Raw genomic sequence first — 22755 nt, forward strand, 5'->3', positions numbered from 1 at the left:
GCAGTGGAAGCCGAATGTTTAATCATCTGTGGTGTGAATAAACACAAAAGATGCCACTTTAATCCCACACAGGGGTGACCCAGAAACCAGAGAGCTCCCGTCTGTCTCCACTGTGTCCCTCAGCACAGCACTAAACTCTGTGATGCTCTTGGGAGACGTGAGACTGCAATTGGTGTACTTTCATTTTTGATAAAGAGCTTTTACTCAAAGTAACTAATCTGCCTATTTGTGCATTTTTGGTGGCCAGTCTCTTTGGAAAGTTTTAAATGCTTCACCAGTTTCGTGAAAGCTCTTTCTCTGAGGACTTGAGAAGTTTCCTTTCACATGGGCATGATTTACTGTGACGAAGAGCACACCATGCCTGTTTTGGGAAGGGCTCGCAAACTCCCTACTGAAAATTGCTTTGTCAACATGAACCAGCTTTCATAATCGCAAAGAAACTACCGTTCAAAAGTTTGGGGTCAATAAAAAAAATTCTCTAAAGAAATCAATACTTTTATTCAGCTAGAATATTCAATTGATTTAAAAAAAAAAAAAATGACAGTAAAGACATATAATCTTACAGAAGATGTTTATTTGAAATAAATGCTGTTCTTTTGAATTATCAAAGTATCCTAAAAAATATACTGTGGTTTCCACAAAAATATTAAACAATACCACTGTTTTCAACATTAATTTAATAATAAATCAGCATGTTAGAATGATTTCTGAAGGATCATGTGACACTGAAGACTAGTGTAATGATGCTGAAAATTCAGCTTTGCCATCATAGAAATGAATTACATTTTTAAATATATTAAATTATAAAGCTATTTTAAACAGTAATTTTGCAGAATTGTGCTGTTTTTACTGTATTTTTGATCAAATAAATGCAGTATAATAACAATAAAAAAAGAGCGTGAAGACATTTTCTATGAAATATTAGATTCCAAGATATAGATTATCTATGCACACAACCAAGAACATGGCTTGGTTTTGGTTGTTTGTTTTTTTACCTGGTTAACACTAGTTAGGTGTCTGACCAACTGGACTGTCATTTTTTGGTGCTAAGGTGGCAGTCCATCCTGATTAGAGCTAGTAGAGCACATTGGCTGTGGTGGGGAACTGGTTGAGCTGGTGAACAGTAATATAGAACATAGTTTGAACTAGTTTACCAGCTTAAACTTTGTATGGCCTTTTTTTTCTAGAACATCTGGCATGAATTAGAGTTTTTTTAATCTGTCTTAATTCATTCACAATACATATAATTCCACAAAGTTTGCAAACACTATTCATTGATATTTGTATAGCCTGCTCATTTGCATTTGATCAAACCAGGTTCATCTGGTTGACATTGCAGCTGTAGGTTTTTCATTGAGTGATGTTTGTATATCATTTGTGAAAACACCTGTGTCTAATGTTAACATCTGTCTCTGATATATGTGCATATATATATATATATTTCTGATGGGGGAAAAAACGCTGTGTTCCTGTGTGTATGCAACAGGTGGGCATTCACGCTGATCATCATTTCCTCCTACACGGCAAACCTTGCAGCTTTTCTGACGGTCCAGAGGATGGAGGTGCCAATCGAATCAGCTGATGACTTGGCAGATCAGACGAACATCCAGTATGGGACTATTCAAGGAGGAAGTACTATGACCTTCTTCATGGTATGTAGGTCCTTGTTTATGCAAGCATTTGTTTGTGTGAAATTGTGTGTGATTTTGTTAAACTGGCCTTCCATGTGTGCACGTGTGATGTCATAATGCATCACGTCCTGTTTATGGCTATTACTGGACTAGTGACTCATATACAGGCCTACGTGGAATCTGTGCTGGCAGAACTTCACAGAAAGCTTCAGATTTCCACAAATTGAAACGTCCTTCATTCACAAAGTTCTATACAAGCAAACGGTCATGGTAATATAAGAACATCCTGTACGTTTCAAAGCTGAAAACTTCCTTGTTAGTCAAAGAAAAGCTTTTATTGACACCAGGCACAGGAAAAGATCTATCTCAGAATATGCCACACCTTGACATCATTGTGCCTCAACAGAAAAAGGACAATGTCTGATTCTGTAACCCCGCCCACTGACTCGTGCCTGACATGACATAGACCTACATAGAGCTAAACCGGATCAAACTTCTAAGCAATTAACCCTTTCCCAGCCAGCGTTTTTTAAAAAGGTTGCCAGCCACCGCCAGGGTTTTTGACAATTTTCACAAAAATGTAATAGCCCATAGAATATTTAGTTTAATGAATATCTAAGCACATGTAATATATCAAAATAAAGAGCTCTTCTTAAAAAAAATGAATGTGGGTAAGTTTAATTTTAAAAAAGCAACATTTTTAACAAAAAGCTGAGAAATGTTTTTTTATCAAAGACAATGTTTTTTGTTTCCAGATCAGATTCAGAGCAATGATCAAACACAGATGGAGTAGATCGAGTCCATCAACACTCCTAATGCTTCACAGTCATGTAGCTCGTCCTGGGTCCACATTACATTCAGTAACATTAGATAGTTTTGATTCATATATGCTGTTTAATGATGATGAGCACGTTATTTTACATATCATATGATTACATGCTGTCACTTGTTTTACTGTGTCTTCCTCATGTGTTTTGATCAGGAGATTCTGTACTCATTCCGAAGATGCACAATAGCGCCCCCTAGTGTCTGACAGTGAAAACGCGGAAACCCTGAAAATTCAGTTTTTGACCTGGAAGCGTTTTCTCACAAATAACAGAAAATTCCGTGTTTGGCAGGGAAAGAGTTAATATACCGCATAAGCTTCATTTGGATTCCAATATTATGAATGCATGGATGAACTTTATTTTTTAATGAACATCCAGCTTATGTGAGGGAGAAATTGCGAGTTGTTCCTTCATTTCACCACGGATGTGTTTGTAAATGAGACTTTGCAGACAGGATAAGATTATATGAATGAATGAAGCAACACACTTATGAGTAAAACAATGTTTTATATTGCATTGTTACAGATCGTTATATATCTATATTGATTGTGTCCGTGTCTAACTGAACATACCTTAGCACACTGTCAAAGCTGTAGAATCCTTTATTATATATAGCCTCAAAACCAGTATAGAAAATAGCCTATTAGTTATTCATTGTGATGTTTTTGAATGTTAAAACAACACAGACGTCATAAGCTGACCTCAGAAAACAGTATACATTTTTTTTAAAAAGCCATATGCTTTTAAAAGAAGCACAATCATTTGAATATACTCCAGGGTTTCTACTGATACAAGGCCATATGCTAATCGCTGAAGTAACCCTTTAAATTCTTCCCCTAAAAAAGTCTCATTGACCCAAAACTGTTAATTGGTAGTGTGTGTATATAAATAGTGAAATAACATTTCACCAGTGTTGTGCAAGTTACTTCCAAACTGTAATATATTATAGATTACTTACTACTGCTATTTAAAAGTAATTCATTACACTACAATATTACTGTCTCAGAATTGTAATGCGTTACATTACTCCTGTATTACTTTTGAGTTACTTTCACCAAAATAACTACAGAAGTAGATCTAAACATTCTCAAATGTAGACAGAGAGCATTTTACATCCAGTAGAAGGCGATATGATGAAGACTAATGACATTGGCCATCCAGGCTAACAATAGAGAATTGGCAAAAAAGTGAATGCTCAAGACAATGCAAGAAATCATGAAGATCCAACTCTGTTATAAGTATTATTTTAGAGGTAAAGTGATTATCTGGCATATCTGGGGATAGCTTAGGTCTGTTCATAGACACAACAGAACTGTGTAAACTCTAAGTTATGACAATATGCGCATTTGTTATTTTCTTATTGTTGCGACATAGTTGCGAGATAGCCTAGTTATTTCGGTTTTAGAAAAAGGTTGTATTTGACTGCATTTGCATTTGACCAGCCTACGTTCTTGTCCTCATCTCTGATAAACTAAGCAATGCGCATCCATCTCGCGAATGTACAGTAGGGATGAGACGGTGGGGACATTTTCCCACCGGTTAATCAAAGTGTGATGACATCACCGGTATCTGGGCTTTTAAATCACTAGTCTAGCTAACCGAAAGGAACATGCGCACCGCCGCTTGGGCATTAATAACAGGAGCAGATGCAAAGCGAGTGCTTTCAATGAATTCCTATCAAATTAAGCTTTCATATGAACTGAAAACGCGCCAGTAGGCTACGCGCACACCGTGAATGACAGCTCGTTAGTAAATGTGCGCTCTGTGCGGCCAAGCAGATTTTTAGTTTCGGTTTAAAATATTAGCCTATTATTCTTAATGAAATACACAACACAATGACAAACCCCCTTTATTAGGCGCTTTTACATTTTACTTTGAAACCAAATCTTCCGCGATCATCTGTCAGCTCAAGATCACATTTTCGGTTAATGCTTCCGTTTTTATTTGACCGGTCTGTTCTCTAACTGAACTAAATGACTGTATTACTATAAAAAATCTAAACGACGGTGTCACGGTGTGCAGTAGTCTTATTCTGTCATCTTCACACAAGTGTTGTTTAGGCATTAGGCCTTGGCTCAGCAGCGCGCGCCTCGTCTCCGTTCTTCGACGCGCTCGCCGTTGTGCTATTCTTTGAAACGACAGAGCCTTTAAACTGTCTTTAGCCACTTTTCCACCGGCCAGCGCGAGCACAGAGGCTGAAATCATGCCTGCGGCACTTCTGTAAAATCCGCAATAAACACGTACGCCTTCACTGGACTATGTCACACAATATCCAAATGTACACCAGCAAGAGGGAGATGAATTGAAGTATTGAATTGAAGGAAAATGAAGTAAATCGCTATACAAAAATATATCAGACGCTGTCATTTAGTATTTAATTACTAACCTGGACACCACACGCGGCTATTGAATGACCACGAACAGGTAATAACTTGCATTTTTCATGCGTTAATGTATCGCGTCTTTTTTTCCTTTTCCTTTTTCGTTTTATTGTATTTCTTTCTTCTTTTTTTTGGGGGGGGGGGGGGGGGGTAACGCACGCGTTACTGGAAATGTACCGAGTAAAATATTACTGAAAATTGATTAGTAATGCCTTACACTACTGCGTTACAGCAAAAAGTAATAAGATACTGTAATGTATTACTTTTGTAATGCGTTACTCCCAACACTGCATTTCACTATAACAGTACATATATAGTACACCTGTTCAATTTCTCATTAATGCAATTATCTAATCAACCAATCACGTGGCAGTTGCTTCAATGCATTTAGGGGTGTGGGCCTGGTCAAGACAATCTCCTGAACTCCAAACTGAATGTCAGAATGGGAAAGAAAGGTGATTTAAGCAATTTTGAGCGTGGCATGGTTGTTGGTGCCAGACGGGCCGGCCTGAGTATTTCACAATCTGCTCAGTTACTGGGATTTTCACACACAACCATTTCTAGGGTTTAAAAAGAATGGTGTGAAAAGGGAAAAACATCCAGTACGCAGCAGTCCTGTGGGCGAAAATGCCTTGTTGATGCTAGAGGTCAGAGGAGACTAGGCCGACTGATTCAAGCTGATAGAAGAGCAACTTTGACTGAAATAACCACTCGTTACAACCGAGGTATGCAGCAAAGTATTTGTGAAGCTACAACACACACAACCTTGAGGCGGATGGGCTACAACAGCAGAAGACCCCACCGGGTACCACTCATCTGCGTGATGCTATCATGCTATGGACCAAAATATCTCAGGAATGTTTCCAGCACAGTGTTGAATCAATGCCACAAAGAATTAAGGCAGTCCTGAAGGCAAAATAGATCCTTTAACAATATGGCTTTCTCAACAACTCAATTTGACTAATTTTTAATTTTTGGCTAAGAAAAATAGTCGACTAATCTGCGGGTCAGTTTAACTTACGTAAATAATTAAAAAAATACAGAATAAAAAAATAAAAATAAAAAACAAGTGGAGCTGTAATCATGTGATACATGAAATGATCGACTGCTTTAATTAGAAGTAGAGCTAATCGACTAGTTTATGCATGTGGTTTAAATTATGTTATAATGCATCATGTCCTGTTTATGGCAGCAAGCAGTTGGCTTAGTGACTCACAGCCACATCTATATTCACACTGGAGGCCAAGTTCACTTCCCCTATTACATTAATAATGTATTATCCATCTTTCTTTCTTTTACATTTTCACTTTCTTTCAATATGTTACCTTAATCCAGTTCACTCTCAATGTCTGCCAATAAAATGTCTCTTTATTCATTCACCTGTCCTCATGTCACCGTAAATATAATTTCATCTTTGATTTTTCTCCGCCTTCCAATATGATGTCTGTTTCACCTCTCTTTTCTCTCTCTGTCTTTTCCGATGACATTCATCTGCGATGACGAACCCACTCTGCGCTCTCAGAACTCGCGCTACCAGACGTACCAGCGCATGTGGAATTACATGTACTCGAAGCAGCCCAGTGTGTTCGTGAAGAGCACGGAGGAGGGCATAGCACGGGTTTTAAACTCCAAATACGCCTTTCTTCTGGAGAGCACCATGAACGAGTACCACCGACTCCTCAACTGCAACCTCACACAGATAGGAGGCCTGTTGGACACCAAGGGCTATGGCATCGGCATGCCTCTAGGTGAGTAGGGCAGAAGTGGGATAGAGAGAGAGAGAGAGAGAGAGAGAGAGAGAGAGAGAGAGAGAGAGAGAGAGAGAGAGAGAGAGAGAGAGAGAGAGAGAGAGAGAGAGAGAGAGAGAGAGAGAGAGAGAAAGCTTCAGGTGCGATATAAAGGTTTGAGAAACCTTTGAGTCTTTGAACCTTGTCTGATTTGAACCTTGTTATACTAGTTGTAATACAATGTATGTAGAAAGCCAGCCAATAGGATTAAGTGGTCCAAGTTGAATCATTTTGACTTTTAAATCTAACACTCTGACTTTATTTCTTATTTTGAACTGCATCTCACAAACAATTGCTTGTTTTATTTTTATCATTCTGAGGTAGCAACAGGCTTCCACAAAGGCTGTGCTTCAGTTAAATATGCGCTGCATGCTCCGTTCACAGTAAATGCTGCTCCACACAACCTCAGTCTCTGCATGTGCTGTTTGTTTGGGGTTTCCAATAACGTGCATTTACCTGCGTGGAGTGCGTTTCAGCAACTCGGTTACCAAACTCAATCTCTGCATGCTGTGAGTTTGTGTTGCTTATAACCTTCATCTAGGTACTCAACATGTGCCATTTCACCAAATGTGTAACGTAAATGATTTATAAACCTAAGCCAACATGGGAAAATGCATCAATATGTTTCTAAATCTGTTTTTCAATATAAAAGTTTAAACCCTTGCTGAGTTTGCATGTCCACAGGTTCTTATTCTAGAGATTACACTGGCTGTAGCATTTCTATCAAAAAGAAGTGGTTAAATATTAAATATTAAGTGGATGTTTGTATTAAATGTTGTTTGGCCAATATTAATTTACGCTGTTAAAGAGTTGGATTTGACTGAGTTGATATGCCAAATATATTTCTTCAGGTTTCGGAAAGTTTTTTTTCAGGTATGGCCCTGTATGACTTCATAAAGGGCGAAATTGCTTGTATGGGCACTTCTCCCGGATGATGTGCACTAAGGCTGTATTGTTAGGAATTTCACAATTTGATTCGATTTTGATTCTTGAGGATTCGTTTCGTTTCGATATTGATTTATTAGCTTCGATATTGGTTCATTAATAAGTAAATGCACAAGTAATTAAGTACCTGAGTATATTTTTAAATAATGTGTGCAGTATTACTAATGTTTAAGAACAAATTGACCCCAGCATGTTTCCTGTCATGGTTTATTTAGCAGAACAAACTACAATATTGTACATGTGTTGAAAACAAACCACAACTGCAACAAACAGGCACTTATTAACACCTCTAAAGTGCCTGTTACTGTAAGTAGTAGAAAATATATTTCTTTCTTCCTATACATTCAAGTTATTAAAAGAAAGGCAAACAAAAGCATAAAATGTGCATACTCATACAAAAAAGTGCAACCATTGAAATTATAACATTACAAAGTGCTATTTTGTCAACACAATACAGTGTTTCCCACAGATTCGAAAGCAATGACTGTATAGTGTTGTGAAGCTGTTGCCTTTCCGCCATTCAAATGTATTGAGAGCGCTGGTTTGTTTACAACTATTGAGAGCTCCATGCTCTGTGTGACTGCACGCGCTACCGCGAGATGAACACATGTCGCAAAAACGATTGAATGCAATCGTCACACCGAGTGTGTGTGTATGTGTGTGTGTGTGTGTGTGTGTTTGTGTGTGTGTGTGTGTGTGAGAGAACGAGAGAGAGAGAGAGAGAGAGAGAGAGAGAGAGAGAGAGAGAGAGAGAGAGAGAGAGAGAGAGAGAGAGAGAGAGAGAGAGAGAGAGAGAGAGAGAGAGAGACGGGGCGAGAGCAGGGAAAGGAAATGCAGCTGAACGCGTAAATGTTTTAAATGGCGTTAAAAAAAATATACAGCGGCCATGTTGATTCTCGCCACAAATTAGTCTATGTGTGGGAAACACTGCAATAAATAACACTGAACAGCTGATCAGAGAACCTTCAGCTTTCCAAAATGAGCCCAAACGTCGGCTTTTAACATTGGTGTTGCAGTCTTGTACAGCTGTGAGCAGCTTTTTGCGCACTCACTAGAGGGTTGCCCAAAGCGCTGCCACTGGCCGGTGAGCTGAATCGATTCATAGGATTTGATGAATCGATATTGAATTGAGAAACAAATAATTGCAATGCATTGATGAATCAATATTTTTACCCAGCCCTAGTGTGCACCCGTCAGTCCGAGTAAGAGCAAGACTACGTCCATTAGTTTTTAGAACATGAATGTCACTAAAGAAGTGTGTTTTTGGTTGTGAGAGAAAAATAACCTTGTTTAGCTTCCCAAATAACCCATTGTTAAGGGAACAGTGGATGCAGTTTGTTTTTCCAGAGCAGCAACAGAGTTCTGCAAGTGTGTTTGTTTGTTCCCGGTCACAGGTCGAATGTATAGTGAATCGAAAGTTATCAAGGGATAATGACATTGATTATGTATTGTGTGTGTGTGTGTGTGTGTGTGTGTGTGTGTGTGTGTGTGTGTGTGTGTGTGTGTGTGTGTGTGTGTTCTCATTACACTTTAGCTCCGCCCACTGCACATCTGTACAAGCTTGGGTGTTTTCGGGAAAAATTGTTACAGCATATGTCTTTTATAAATATGATAAAACTAAAGACTCTTCGGTAGGGTGACCACCTGCTAATAAGCTCAAGGGGGGACAAAGGGTATGTTTTTGAGGGACAATGTGGGACACTGCCACCCCACGAGCAGACGGGCAGATAGTGCTTTACCCATTTCTAGCACATAGCACCTTACATGGTATATTAATAATGCCCTATTCCCCTAAACATGTGTAGGCTAATTGCTGATGTATGCTCATGAATAGGCCAACCAATGTATATTTTTGACATAATATTTTGAACATTCAATGAATTGACAGATGCACTTCCACTTACGATTTACTTTAGCTATTTTACTTTACTTATTTTTCATTACAATTTATTCACTTTAAATAAATTATAATATCAAATTATAGGATTAGCACAATTTGTAGTTGCTCAACACCACAGGAACAGAAAAATAAATAAATAGTTAAGTTAAAGTTAAACTAAAAGTAAAGTGAACTCTAGAGGTTCACGGAATGAGAAGGAGGGGAAGGATGGTGAACTTCCATGTTAGTATAAAGTCTGCACTGCAAAAAACAACAACAACAACAACAACAACAACAAAAATTCTTACTTAGTATTTTTGTCTTGTTTTAAGTCTAAATATCTAACAATTCTTAAATTAAGAAACATTTACTAGACATGTAAAAAATATTGTCTTGTTTTGGGGGGAAAAATCACTCAAAATTAAGCAAAATAATATGCCAATGGTGAGAAAAATAATCTTGTTTTCTGCTTGAATTAAGATTATTTTTCTTACCCCATTGGCAGATTATTTGTCTTATTTTAAGCAAAAACTCTTTAAATAGAGGTATTTGTTCCCAAAACAAGACAATTACTTTTGTTTGATATTTTTTATTTATATTTTGGCTAGAAACAAGCGTAATACGAAAATACTAAGAAAAGCATTTTTTGCAGTTTGAGTCTGTGTCGTTTGACATCATATTTGATCCATGTCCGATTGAGAGAGACGTTTTGCAAAGGTCAAAAAAAGCTCTCTCGGTCAACAGCTTTCAGTCACAAATATTTTTTTTTTCCCAGTCTTTCTTGTACCCACTCCTTCTCTTTTTAGTTGATGATTGCGGTGCCTCAGACTCCATTTTTCGAATAGGAAAGTGAATCTAAAAAGTTCCAAGTGTGACTGGTATGCACGTGCGTACGCTGTCATGACAACAACGAAAAAGTTGACAACAGCGGTTCAACTGTGTGTGTGGCAACAGTAGTGTGCTGAACTGTCAAGTAATGTTGGTTTGGCTACCTGAGGCACGAGGATATAGAGCGACCAACTTTTTGAGCAAGCATGCGTGACACGGTCTCAATTTGCGGGACGCGTGAATTTGGCTTCAAACGCTGTGCGCGCACGCGCTACGCGGGACGGGTGGTCACCCTACTCTTCGGAGATATGAAAGGTGCAGTACTACTTTATAGGTACTCAAGATTAACATAAACTGTGCGTTATGTGCCCTTTCAACAAAAGGGTACATAAACTGGCACCCTCTGCAGGCATTTGTTATTTACAATTACATTAAATCATTTAGCAGACACTTTTATCCAAAGCGAATACAAGTGAGGAGAGCAATAGAAGCAATCAAACCAACCAACCAACAGTAGAGCCACAATATGTAAGTGCTCTGAATAGTGTCAGTATGTCTATCACAGTACACAATAGCAAGGATAGTATTATAATACTATAGAATAGTAAGTGTCAATGGGTCAAGTGTTGACAAAAAAGATTTCTTGAAAATAGCTGAAGTTACAGCAGAGTTTGGCAGGTCATTCCACCAGAATGGAACAGTCAAGATAAAGCTCAGTGAAAGTGATTGTGTGCCTCTTTGGGATGGCACCACAAGGTGCCATTCACTTGCATAATGCTAGATTCCAGAAGGCACGTAAGTCTGAAGTAGTGAGTTAAGGTATAGGGCTGCAGAGCCAGTGGTTGCTCTGTAGGCAAACATCAGTGCCTTGAATTTGATGCGAGAGGCAATTGACAACCAGTGCAAGTTTATGTAGAGAGGTGTGACGCGCACTCGCTTCGTCTCGTTAAAAACCACTCTTGGTGCTGCATTCTGAATCAGAGGTTTGACAGTGCGAGCTGGATGGGCTGCCAAGAGGGCATTAAAATAGTCCAGTCTGGATAAACAAGAGTTTGGACAAGTTGTGTAGCATGCGCCGATAGGAAATGCCTGATCTTCCTAATATTGTATAAAGCCTCATTTTCACTTCAGGAACTATAGGGACTTTGAGGTACTTAGTGTGTTTTGACCGCAGGGATCAGGGTCTAAATGAAGTTCTGTGTAAAAATGTTCTCCTAAAAAAAAGTAACCTCCAGCATTTTAAAAGTCTGTTGCAGTATGTGCAGTAAGATTTGTTTTTTTAATTGAATCAATCGTGAAGTTTAAAAAATACGAGCAACGGACCGAGGTTCAGGCTTTATTAAACTAATATGCTGAGAAGTCCTACGTCACAGGACTAATTTGCCTAATCCTCGTAGTACTTAATAAGACCGCGATGGAAAAAGCAACAGGTTTTGGGGGGGAAAGTTCCTGGGACAATTTATTCCAGGTAATTTCAGTGGAAATGCGGCTTAAGGCAAATCTGCAGGACTGGGCAGATATAGCAATGTGGTCTGGGATGTTTAACTGATCATCAACCACAACTCCAAGATTCCTAGCTGTTCTAGATGGAGTAGTATAGTTGTGATGAAGCGTTGAGTCGGCTGAGACCAAAGCAGTTCTGTCTTTGCAACGTTCAGTTGAAACGGGTGGTCTTTCATCCAGCAAGAAATGTCTATCAGACAGGTTGAGATGCAAGCAGCTGCCTTTGAATCATCTGGCTGAGCGGTGGTGTTGTGTATCATCAGCATATAGCATGATACAAAAAAACATGTTTCTGAATGACAAATCCAAGTGATGATCAATGGAGAAAAGAAGTGGTCCAAGCACTTAGCCCTGAGGCACCCCCAGTAGCTAAGATGGACACCTCACCCCTCAAAGACATCCTGAAGGACCTACCTGAGAAGTAAGACTTGAACCAGTGCAGTTTTTGAATTACCCTTCATCTTGAGGGTTGACAAGAGGATTTGGTGGTTAACTGTGTCAGAAGCAGCAGATCCAGCAATATGAGTACTGAGGATTCGGAAGCTGCTCTTGCCAGCTTCAGTAACTGAGGGCAGGGCCTTCTCAGTTGAGTGGCCTCTTTTGAAACCAAATGTACAATAATGTACATAAGCTGATTATGTTTATAATATGTATTGCATTATGTATTTTAAGTGTTGTTCAATATGATTATTTGCTTTTGATACTTTATTTGAAACAATTATTATTGCCTCATTGTTATCATGGCCATGTATTTAAATTCCTTTTATTGGTTATTGTTCACTTAATTCTATTTTTATTACCACAGAAAAAACGGTTACTCAATTACCAAAACAATCGTTAGTGACAGCCATCCCAGTTTAATGAGAAAAGACAATTAAAATACATATTTTTGGGTTTCTTCACAAGAGTATATTCATTTTAATCAATCTCTGTAGAAACATTACAACTAGTGGTACAGAAATTACACATTTAATATACCACAAACAGTATTTATTTGGCGATAAATATGCCTAGTGTGTGTATATATACAAGTAATATGTATTATAAGTCATTTGTTTATTCATTAGACAAAATTTCTGTTTTAGTTTTGTTTAAGGTGTGATTTTGACCACCCAAACTCTGACGTGTTATGCCATGGTGCTCAAGTGGATGCCACAACTTTGAGTGTGAACATGTTTTGTTCTCTCTCGATTATCCCTCCTGAATAATAATAATTTAAAAAAATCTAAACTCTAAAAGTAAAATAAAAAAAGATTGTTTTAGGTTTGCCGGAAATAAACCTAATGATGGCCCAGAGAATATCAGACAGACAAGAAAGCCGATGTCACAATGATAGCATCTCTCCACGCTCTGATATTGCACATTTCTGTCTTATTTGTTTCTTCTGGATAGATGGATAGATAGCACTTTCCACACAGCTTGATAAATAGCATTTCTGACTTTGTCTTTGACATTTAGTATTTCCTGCAATTATTCATTCGACAGAGAGATATGAAGGAGGGAAAGGAACAATTTATGACATGTGTTTTGAATTAAGGGCTTTAATAATCACTATTGGGTGATACAATAAGGAAGGCAGGAAAAGAGAAAACATGGGGTCTTAATTGTGGCTAAAGGATTGGGCTAGGTGAGATAATGGCCGCCACTATATTCACTGGAATAATGTAGAAGGGTTTTCTGGACTTGAGTGCAAAGTGGCTTGTCAAGTCAAAATTTAAGAAGCTTACGTCCAGCTGTGAAAGTGAAATAGGCCGTAAAAGTGTTATTGGCGTCATGTGGTGATTTCGCACAGTAGGCCTACTGCTCCAATTCCCAAAGACTTCTAAGCAAGCTAATAGTTCTGTTATACGTTTCAAAATTCTTTTGAAGCTTATCAGCAGATGTCTGAAATTCAAAATGTCTTTAATTCAGCTCCAGTGTTGTTCACTGTACAATTCATCAAAAGGCAGCGTATATTTAGCAATTGTATTGCTTTTTGTCCTGGAATTGTAATCCCTACTTTTGGGGACTAGAGTACTTATATAAAGTGCGTGTGTTCTGGACTCTAATAAAATCTATCATTAGTAGATTATGAAAACATATTCTATCATTTGTAGAATGTCCAGTCTGTCAACTATTTATATAGCCTGACAAGCCAGACCCACATCAAGATGCTTGGTCTGGAAACTCACCATTGACAGGGCTCAATCTGAGGGGCGGGATAAACGGTTGTCTTTCAAACTCCCTCTGCACGCGATAGGATAGCGCTACACCAACCGGAGCAACAAAGGTGAAACAGAGCTTGCTGACTGATTAAACATTCACCGTATCCGGTCGGCTAAACTCCGAACACATCTTCCCTTTTTAAGAATGACTTCAGCGCCGTTCTTTGTTCTTTTCTCAGAGAAAAGCTTAACTCCAAGTCTTCCGGAGTCGCAGTCAGAGCTGATTCGAAAGACCGCCGCCGCTCGCCAGTTTCTGTGTTTACTAGAAGCACACAAACGCAACTCGGCCGTCGTCATTATGGCCCCGCCCGCCGACTCTATAGCCTACACGATGTAATTGGGCCGTCCAGATTGTGAGGAATACAGCTCAGAAGGGTATTGAGAGTTCCTAGACGACACTTGCGGGCAAATTAAATTTGCTGCCGCTAGGGTGTGTCTAGATTTCTAGGCTACTATTTATACACAAGTCATATCAATATAAAGATTTTTTTTTTTTTTGTCTAAAAACAGCCTCACCTAGTGTGTGGCATCTTATTTCATTATAGGATGTTTAGCGTTGGTTATATTTATGAAGAAAACAGAATGGAAAAAAGATAAAATCTGTAAAAACATGGTATTAAATAAAACTAAAAATATATATTTTTATGTAGTCTTTACTGTGTGGAACTGTCACCACATGCTCTTGACAAAAATACATAGCTTCATGTCAATATCTAAAAAAATTGCAAATATGACCTTACTTCCTGTTTAGTGTCTTTGTGTTACACTTGAACATTGTAGTATAACAGAAACCTTTTAATAGCTCTTTAATGACATGGTCTGTGAGATTTCTGATGAAGTTTGGGTAAAACCTGAAGAAAGATTAAACACTGTGGAAATAGTGGGACAGAAATTGAAAACACTAGGAGCAATAAAATACATGAGAATAGCATGTCCTATTATTTTTAGTAATATTAGTATTAGTAGTAATATTTAGTATTGTTTATATTACAGTTTAATTCTTTAATTCTTCAGTTAGTTTTAGTAATTTTGTTATGAGCTTTATAACATATGAGGATGTGTTATTATGAGCATCATTTTAGTGTAATATTTCATTTAGCTTAAATTTATTTTTATTTCAGTTTTTAATTTATATTTTTATTAATTATGTTTATATTCTAATATTTATATTTAATTTTTTAAAATATTTTATTAAAGAATTAAAATGTTGATAGTTTTAGTTAACATCAACACTGATGTCCAAATCATTTAGTCAAGTTATTAGCTAAACCAAAACTGGTGCAGTGGTGTTCTGAAATGAGGAGATGACTGGGTTCTCAACGAGAGGCAGGATTATCACACAAACCAATCATATCCAATCATAGAGTGAAGGAGGCATTGTCTCCTCCCATGTGACTTTCCCAATTCATTCTCAGTTACCCCCCACCAAACCCGCCCCATGCTTTAGGGGGTCTGTTAAAAATCAATGGGCTCAGGGGAGGCAAGAGAGACGCACTAAGACTCCCACTGTTACTTTATCTGCTGGTGTTCTGTGTGAAAAATTTGTGAGTTATACACCTTTTACTGTCACTTTTTGTTATATTTTTGTAATATGGACTATATTCTCATCTAATTTTGGAGGAGGCACTGCACCCCTTGCCTCCTCGAAAGAAACGACCCTGCTAAAAACTCTTGCTCGAGGTTTTGAAAGGCAGATTATATATATATATATATATATATATATATATATATATATATATATATATATATATATATATATATATATATATATATATATATATATATATATATAAAGAACCTGCCAAATCTGTGTGCAAATACGTGCTCCTGTAGACTCCGATGATGCATGATGAATAATTAAAAACCTTTCGTTTTTCACCCCCCAAAAAAGATGGCAAAAATTAAAGAAGTAAAGTGAAAATAAGAGAGAACATATGAAAGAGGGATGCTTACGAATAATCACAAACATAGGTGGGGAACTTGTAGCTACAGTAGGTGAATAGATGCGATGAGGAAATTACCAGTGCTTCATGCGGTTTTTGATCTTCTGTCCTCCAGGAAGATCAGTCCAACATCCTCATGACCACTAGGCTTAACTGTCCTCCAAAATATCACCATATGCTCATAATCGCATGAACCCGTAACTAGATTTGAAATGAGAACCCAGGAGCAGCATCCGTCTTCAAAGTCTATCTCCAGGTCATAGAATGTCTTCCAGGAGCTCAAACATTCATTCCCTCCTCCCAACACATCTCTTCAGGTCGCCTTCCAAAGTTCTGGTGCCAAGTGATAAAATCCTCTCATTCACGAAGAGGTTGGTCACCATGGACACCCCCGTCTGGTTCCATCGCTATCTGGAGCACAGCGTGCTTTGACTGGGTTAAAGCACCAAAAACCAATGCCAAAGAACTAGTGTAACGATGATGTAGGCTCACATCGACTTTGTCTGGACAAAAAAGTTGCCATTACACTGCAAAAAATACAGTCTATGGCCAAGCATGTATGTTCTGCGCCTGCATGAGAGATAATGCGCCCTATTTTAACAATCAGTAGTATTTTTGCTAGTTTAATGACGAAAAAAAAAACGGTTGGCGTAATGAGTTGGTTCAAATGGGTGGTGGTCTCTTAATGAGTCATGGATGAGTTTTAAGCGTAACATGCAATAAACTAATCAGTCTCATCTCACATTCCCTTTGAAAAGCCAGTTGCGCTTGCACCATGGCGGATTCACTATTTGCGAGGGGAAAGGCTGAACACCTCTCCAGAGAGGAATCCTTTCATTTTTAATATTTGAAAAATGTTTTGTGTGCTGCTGTGCATCTCTGTGTGTGTAATAAGCAGTGTACATGTGTTGTGCATTCGCCTATAGGCGCATATTATTAATGCACCTTTTAAATAACACAAAAAATACTGCACTTTAGACCAGGTTTTTGTTGGTCAATGGTGCAGTTATTTTCAGTTGCCTCAAAATCGTGGCACGCCAATAAAGCGCCTGAACACACCTCGTATTCAGAACAGATGGCAAACATTGGCAAACAGATGGGCAAGAGTACATTTGCTATTTTAACAACTGGACGTGAAAATGATAACTGCATCAGGCTGAAACTAGCAAAAAACACTTTTGTAAAACAAAAACATACTTAAAGTTCACTGTGGTTGGTTCAGCAAATGCTTTTTGCTATTGATAGGTGTAGGGGTTTAGTGTAGGTGGTACATCCGTTTTAAAATGTGATTAATGCAGCGTGCCACTCATAGACTATTCAATTTCCAATTTGCTGCATGCAGTACGTATAACAACCCACATAATAAAATGTTGGCAAATTCACATTTATCAGTTACTGATAAAACTGAATGCGCATTTAGCCCCATTTATTTGACATTTCACTTTGAAAAAATGATTGTGAAACGTGCAAGAAGCAATGTATTATCATTTTGCACATATGTTGCCACAGGCACACTTCCCTTGGTTGGTTTTAAAAAGGTTGCATATTTCTTAGTCTACATGAGAAAATGAAAATATATGGCAGCTTTAAATACAAGGCTTGATATAAGTGATATTGACACATGACATAATTGTTTTGTGCTTATACTGAGGTTCAAAAACAAAAGCACCTTTATGATAATGCACTTTCAAAGCCTTTGAATGAATAATAAAGTAGCATTCAGTGACAGCTTATCCATTTCAGTGCATATCTGCAGTGTCTAATTTAAATGTATTTAAATTAGACACTGCAGACATTAACATCTATTAATTTGATGAACATTTCCTTTCACGTCACATTATTATTGGCGGGACATGATTAGATGTGATACAGTACTGTCTAATGAAGGATGATGATATTATAACAAGTCAGATAATTTGGAATTAACCTATCACAATAACATTTATTTCCATTCTGACACTAGATAATGTAACTCATTTGCACAACATCCGTTGAATTATGACTTTCAGAGTGATATCTTAGAAGTTAGCTTGTGTGTTTTGGCAAGTTAAACCATAGTGCAAATGAGGGTAACCCTAGTTTAGGTAGTTTCTAAAAGGCCAAAAACTGGTTCCTGTGTAACATTGCTAGTATTAAAGGTAACGTTGCTTCTATTACTCTCCCCTTTTTTGTAGGTCGCTTTGGATAAAAGCGTCTGCTAAATGATTAAATGTAAGTGTAAAGGGATACTTCACCGCTTTTTCATATTAAACTATGTTATTCCCTTAACTAAAAACGGGTTGATACAAACCTTCTCTCGTCTCAGTGTGTGCACTTAATCGCTATGACCCGCAGTGACATTCTGATAGCATTTAGCTTACCCCACTAGGCCGAGTTCATTCACTATATGGTACCAAATAGAGATCAAGTTAGAAGCGAGTAAAAAGTCCCTCTCTCATTTCTGTCAATAGGGGGGAGGGGGAGATGTGAGGGTGGATTTTTCAGCCGGGACGTTTTACTGTGCCGAGTCGAAGTACTCCCAGAAGTGCTATTCCGCCATACATTATAGTTCTCGTTTTTAATCCGTTTAGAAAAGCGCCACGTTTTATTTTATGTCACCATACTAGGTCGTTTAACTATTAGTGTAACTGTATTTAAATAAGGAAACCGTGGAGGTGTTTGGTCGCTTCTAACTTGATCTCTGTTTGGTACCATAGTGAATGAACTGGGCTTAGTGGGCTAAGCTAAATGCTATCAGATCGTCACCACGCGTCAGAGCGATTAAGAGCACGCACTCAGATGAGAGAGGTATGTATCAACTCATTTTAGCTAAGGGAATAACATAGTTTAATATGAAAAAGCTGTGAAGTATCCCTTTAACATAGATGTAGCATTGCTAGCCTTAGCCTGTCTTTACTTCTGTAACTATTGTCTTAAGGTCGTTATCTAGTTTCTCAGCCTTGCCAAGGTTTTGCAGTAGATGGCTTTGGACACTTGTCAGCTGGTATCTATGGGAGTCTAGTCAGCTAAACTAGATCATTTCATTCTCTCTCTTGCAGGTTCACCATTTAGAGATGAGATTACATTAGGTGTGCTGCAGCTGCAAGAGAACAACAGATTAGAAATCCTAAAGCGTCGATGGTGGGAGGGGGGGAAGTGTCCTAAAGAAGAAGACCATCGAGCCAAAGGTGAGTAAAAAACAGTTATTGTACATTAGCATCTCACCATAATGTTCTGTTCTGTTACTGTAACGGTACTGGAACTTAAATTTATGGGCTCTGGTACGACCCTCAATGTTTATAATCTTAAGTATGTGTTAGCACCAACAGTGGACATGTGAGCATCAGAACTGGACCACGGAGCAATGGAAGAAGGTAGCCTGGTCTGATGAATCACGTTTTCTTTTATATCACATGGATGGCCTGGTGCGTCGCTTACCTGGGGAACACATGGCACCAGGATGCACTATGGGAAGAAGGCAAGCCGGCGGAGGCAGTGTGATGCTTTGGTCAATGTTCCACTGGGAAACCTTGGGTCCTCCATCCATGTGGATGTTACTTTGACATCTACCTAAGCATTGTTGCAGACCATGTACACCCTTGCATGGAAATGGTATTCCCTGGTGTCTGTGGCCTCTTTCAGCAGGATAATGCGCCTGCCACAAAGCAAAATGGTTCAGAAATAGTTTGAGGAGCACAACGAGTTTGAGGTGTTGACTTGGTCTCCAAATTCCCATCTGTGGGATGTGCTGAACAAACGAGTCCTATCCATGGAGGCTCCACCTCGCAACTTACAGGACTGAAAGGATCTGCTTCTAACATCTTGGTGCCAGATACCACAGCACACCTTCAGGGGTCTAGTTGAGTCCATGCCTCGATGGGGCCAGCAAAAGGGGGATCAATACAATATTAGAAAGGTGGTCATTATGTTATGCCTGATCGGTGTGTGTGTGTATATATATATATATATATATATATATATATATATATATATATATATATATATATATATTAGGCATGTGCCGATATCAATTTTTCATGCTGCGATTAATTGATGAAGTTTTATCACGATATACGATATTATCACGATATTTAAATAAGTTGCAAAAAAAAAGTGTTGCCATAGCATAACAGCTTTAAGAACTATTTTTGTAAGAACAAAAATAACTGAATGTTTAAATACGATAATGCACCAAAAATATATACAGCTCTGGAAAAAAATTAAGAGACCTCATTGAGAAATCAATGTTAAGTGGTCTCTTGATTTTTTTTCAGAGCTGTAAAAGTACAATTTTCAAACAGATTAAAGTGCAAAAGAATTAGGCTATAAAGAACAACAGGTAGGCTTACAAATTACAATAAGGGCTCATTATTTAATGCATTAACTAAGATTGAGCAATAGCTACATTTGGTACAGAAAGTATAATGTTTTTGTTAATGTTAGTTAAGAAATACTGATCATTATTAGTTTTATCTTAGGTCCATTAAAAGTTATTTTGATTTTGATTTTAATGTTATTAAAAAGTAACTAAGAAATTAACATAGAATGATTAATTCTTTATAAGTATTTTTCATTGTCAGTTTGGTAATAATGAATTAACATGTTAACTAATGAAGTCGTATCTCAAAGTTATACTGAACAATAACAAATAATCAGAACAGTTCTAATTATTAGGGTTGTAGTCCAGATTAAAACATAAAAATGTTTAAATTTGAAAATAAATAGTCTATTAAGTCTTTAAGTATTAAGTATTTTGTGCTGTGATGAACAACATTGAGATTACAAAAACGAATGGCTGTTTTAAAAACTACACGCGTTTTTTTTGTTTGTTTGCTGGTTTCCGGGGTAACCGGCTTCATTCTGCAGTTCATCAGCGCCCTCTGCTATCAGTGAGCGGCACTTCAGCAGCGCGTCTCCTTCACCGGTTCAGTCATGTGCAAACGCACGTTGGGCTTGTTTATATCTGAGCGCGTGTCCCTTTGACGCAGAATACAGCGGTGTTGAGCATTTTTACGGTTGATGGGCAAAGTATTCTTGAGTGCATTATAAAAAAATTATAAATTGTTAATAAATTATTATTTACGATATTTTAAAGTGCCCACGATAACAATATCGTGCATATTCATTATCGTGATAAATTGTATTATCGAAAATCGGCACATGTCTAATATATATATATATATATATATATATATATATATATATATATATATATATATATATATATATATATATATATATATATATTCTCAGGTGTGTATTTGTGTGAGCAAGTAAAGCCATTCTCACAAAGATGTATCGGTAACACTTTATTTTAAGGTTCAATTATAAAGGCTATGTGGCTTATTTAAGGGCAAAAATTGTCCAGATTCAGTTTTACAGGTCCATTTACAACCCTAAAAAATAGTCCCTCGAATGTAATGCTTTGTTTTTGCCTTATTTGGAAGAGTCATGAATATTAATGTTGAGCTCTGCTCTGATTGGCCTATTTCAGCCGCTCACAGCACACAGCAGTTCAGTTGTTCAGCAAAGCGGCTCTTGAGTCCTGACCGTCCTGACAGAACAAAGACCGACTGAATGATTTTTTACATTGACATTTTTTATCTGTGGGAAGGGTATGAAAAGTCCTCACGTCCCCTGCACAGCCTCGAACATGACATTTATTTCCACAATCTGCCGTTTTTGCTATCCTCGAGTGTCTTGTTTACCTGCAGTCCCGATGATTTGGCTACGCCTGACAATGAACATGTTTGGACAGATGCAAATGTTGGGGGCGTACATATTTATGATCCCAGCGGTTGCGACACTGGTGGCGTTATGTTGAGATTCGCCTATTTTTCCGTGGTGTTTTTCATGCACGAGATTTACATAAGAAGTAGGAGGCAATAGTGTTTTTTTCATTTTAGGGCACCTTTAATAGTGAATATGTGTTCCCCAAACTAAAGTGTGACCGATGTATCCTGTTTGTTTTATCCTTTTAACCTACAATTTTAGAAGAATTCTAAAACTTGATGTATGTGAGAAAAAGATATTTAAAAGAGATGGAATACCAATAGATGTATTTTTGGATTAGGGATAGATATATAATATGAATACAGCGTGCAATTTCCAGGCGTGAGAGTCATGGTAATTAAAATCTTAAAAGGTCATGGATATCTTTATATATAAAGTCAATGTTTTTTCTAAAGTATTTATTTGTCTATAAATTACTTTTTGTGAGTGCAGTGTCAATAAAAAAAAGTTTTATAAACACAAACATTGATGTATAAATCATGCAAATTCAATGGTCATGTAGGAATGCTGAATGTAGATGTAGGTCTTACCTAGATGGGGTAAACCCAGCCTGATCTGCCAGTGATTTAATTTCGACCCTGCAACTCAGTCTGGAAACCTGTACATCCATCTCTACTGCTGCTGTTACACTTTTGCGGGAATCAATTTTTGGCTTATCCACGTGGCGCTCTATTGACGGGTATAAGCGATGGGTCGTTGCCCATTGGTGACGCCTTTTGTGCTCTGATTGGTTGAAGGACTTTACAATTGCATACAGAGTTATTTGAATAATGCTTATTGATCATGCCACTTGTGCAGTAGAAAATACAGAGCAGACTCCCCAGACCAATGTTCAGTCTTAAATTGAGCTTGGTCTGGTGATAGCCAGACAAGGTCTTATCTAGCTACACAAATATATATTTTGCTCTTCAACAAACATCTATTTGTGTTCAATCTAAAAAAATACTTATTCAAATCACACAAACATTGGCAGTGTGAAAATATTGTGGTAATATTGCATATTGGATGTACTACATCCGTCTGTTTCAAATTACAGATGCTTCAAGGTCCTACCA

General features: G+C 37.8%; 1 protein-coding gene across 4 annotated transcripts in view; it reads left to right on the forward strand.

Annotated features, from left to right (window-relative positions):
- The window catches only part of LOC137047450 (glutamate receptor ionotropic, kainate 5), a 134919-nt gene that overhangs the window by 106384 nt on the left and 5780 nt on the right, over positions 1–22755 (forward strand). For all 4 annotated transcript variants that reach the window (XM_067425093.1, XM_067425095.1, XM_067425094.1 and 1 more), the window contains 3 exons: positions 1487–1652; positions 6362–6587; positions 18967–19095. In XM_067425093.1, coding sequence (XP_067281194.1) covers positions 1487–1652; positions 6362–6587; positions 18967–19095 — 521 coding nt within the window. The remainder of the gene's footprint in view (positions 1–1486; positions 1653–6361; positions 6588–18966; positions 19096–22755) is intronic.

This window comes from Pseudorasbora parva, chromosome 19, assembly GCF_024679245.1.
Source record: "Pseudorasbora parva isolate DD20220531a chromosome 19, ASM2467924v1, whole genome shotgun sequence".
Classification (NCBI taxonomy): domain Eukaryota; kingdom Metazoa; phylum Chordata; class Actinopteri; order Cypriniformes; family Gobionidae; genus Pseudorasbora; species Pseudorasbora parva.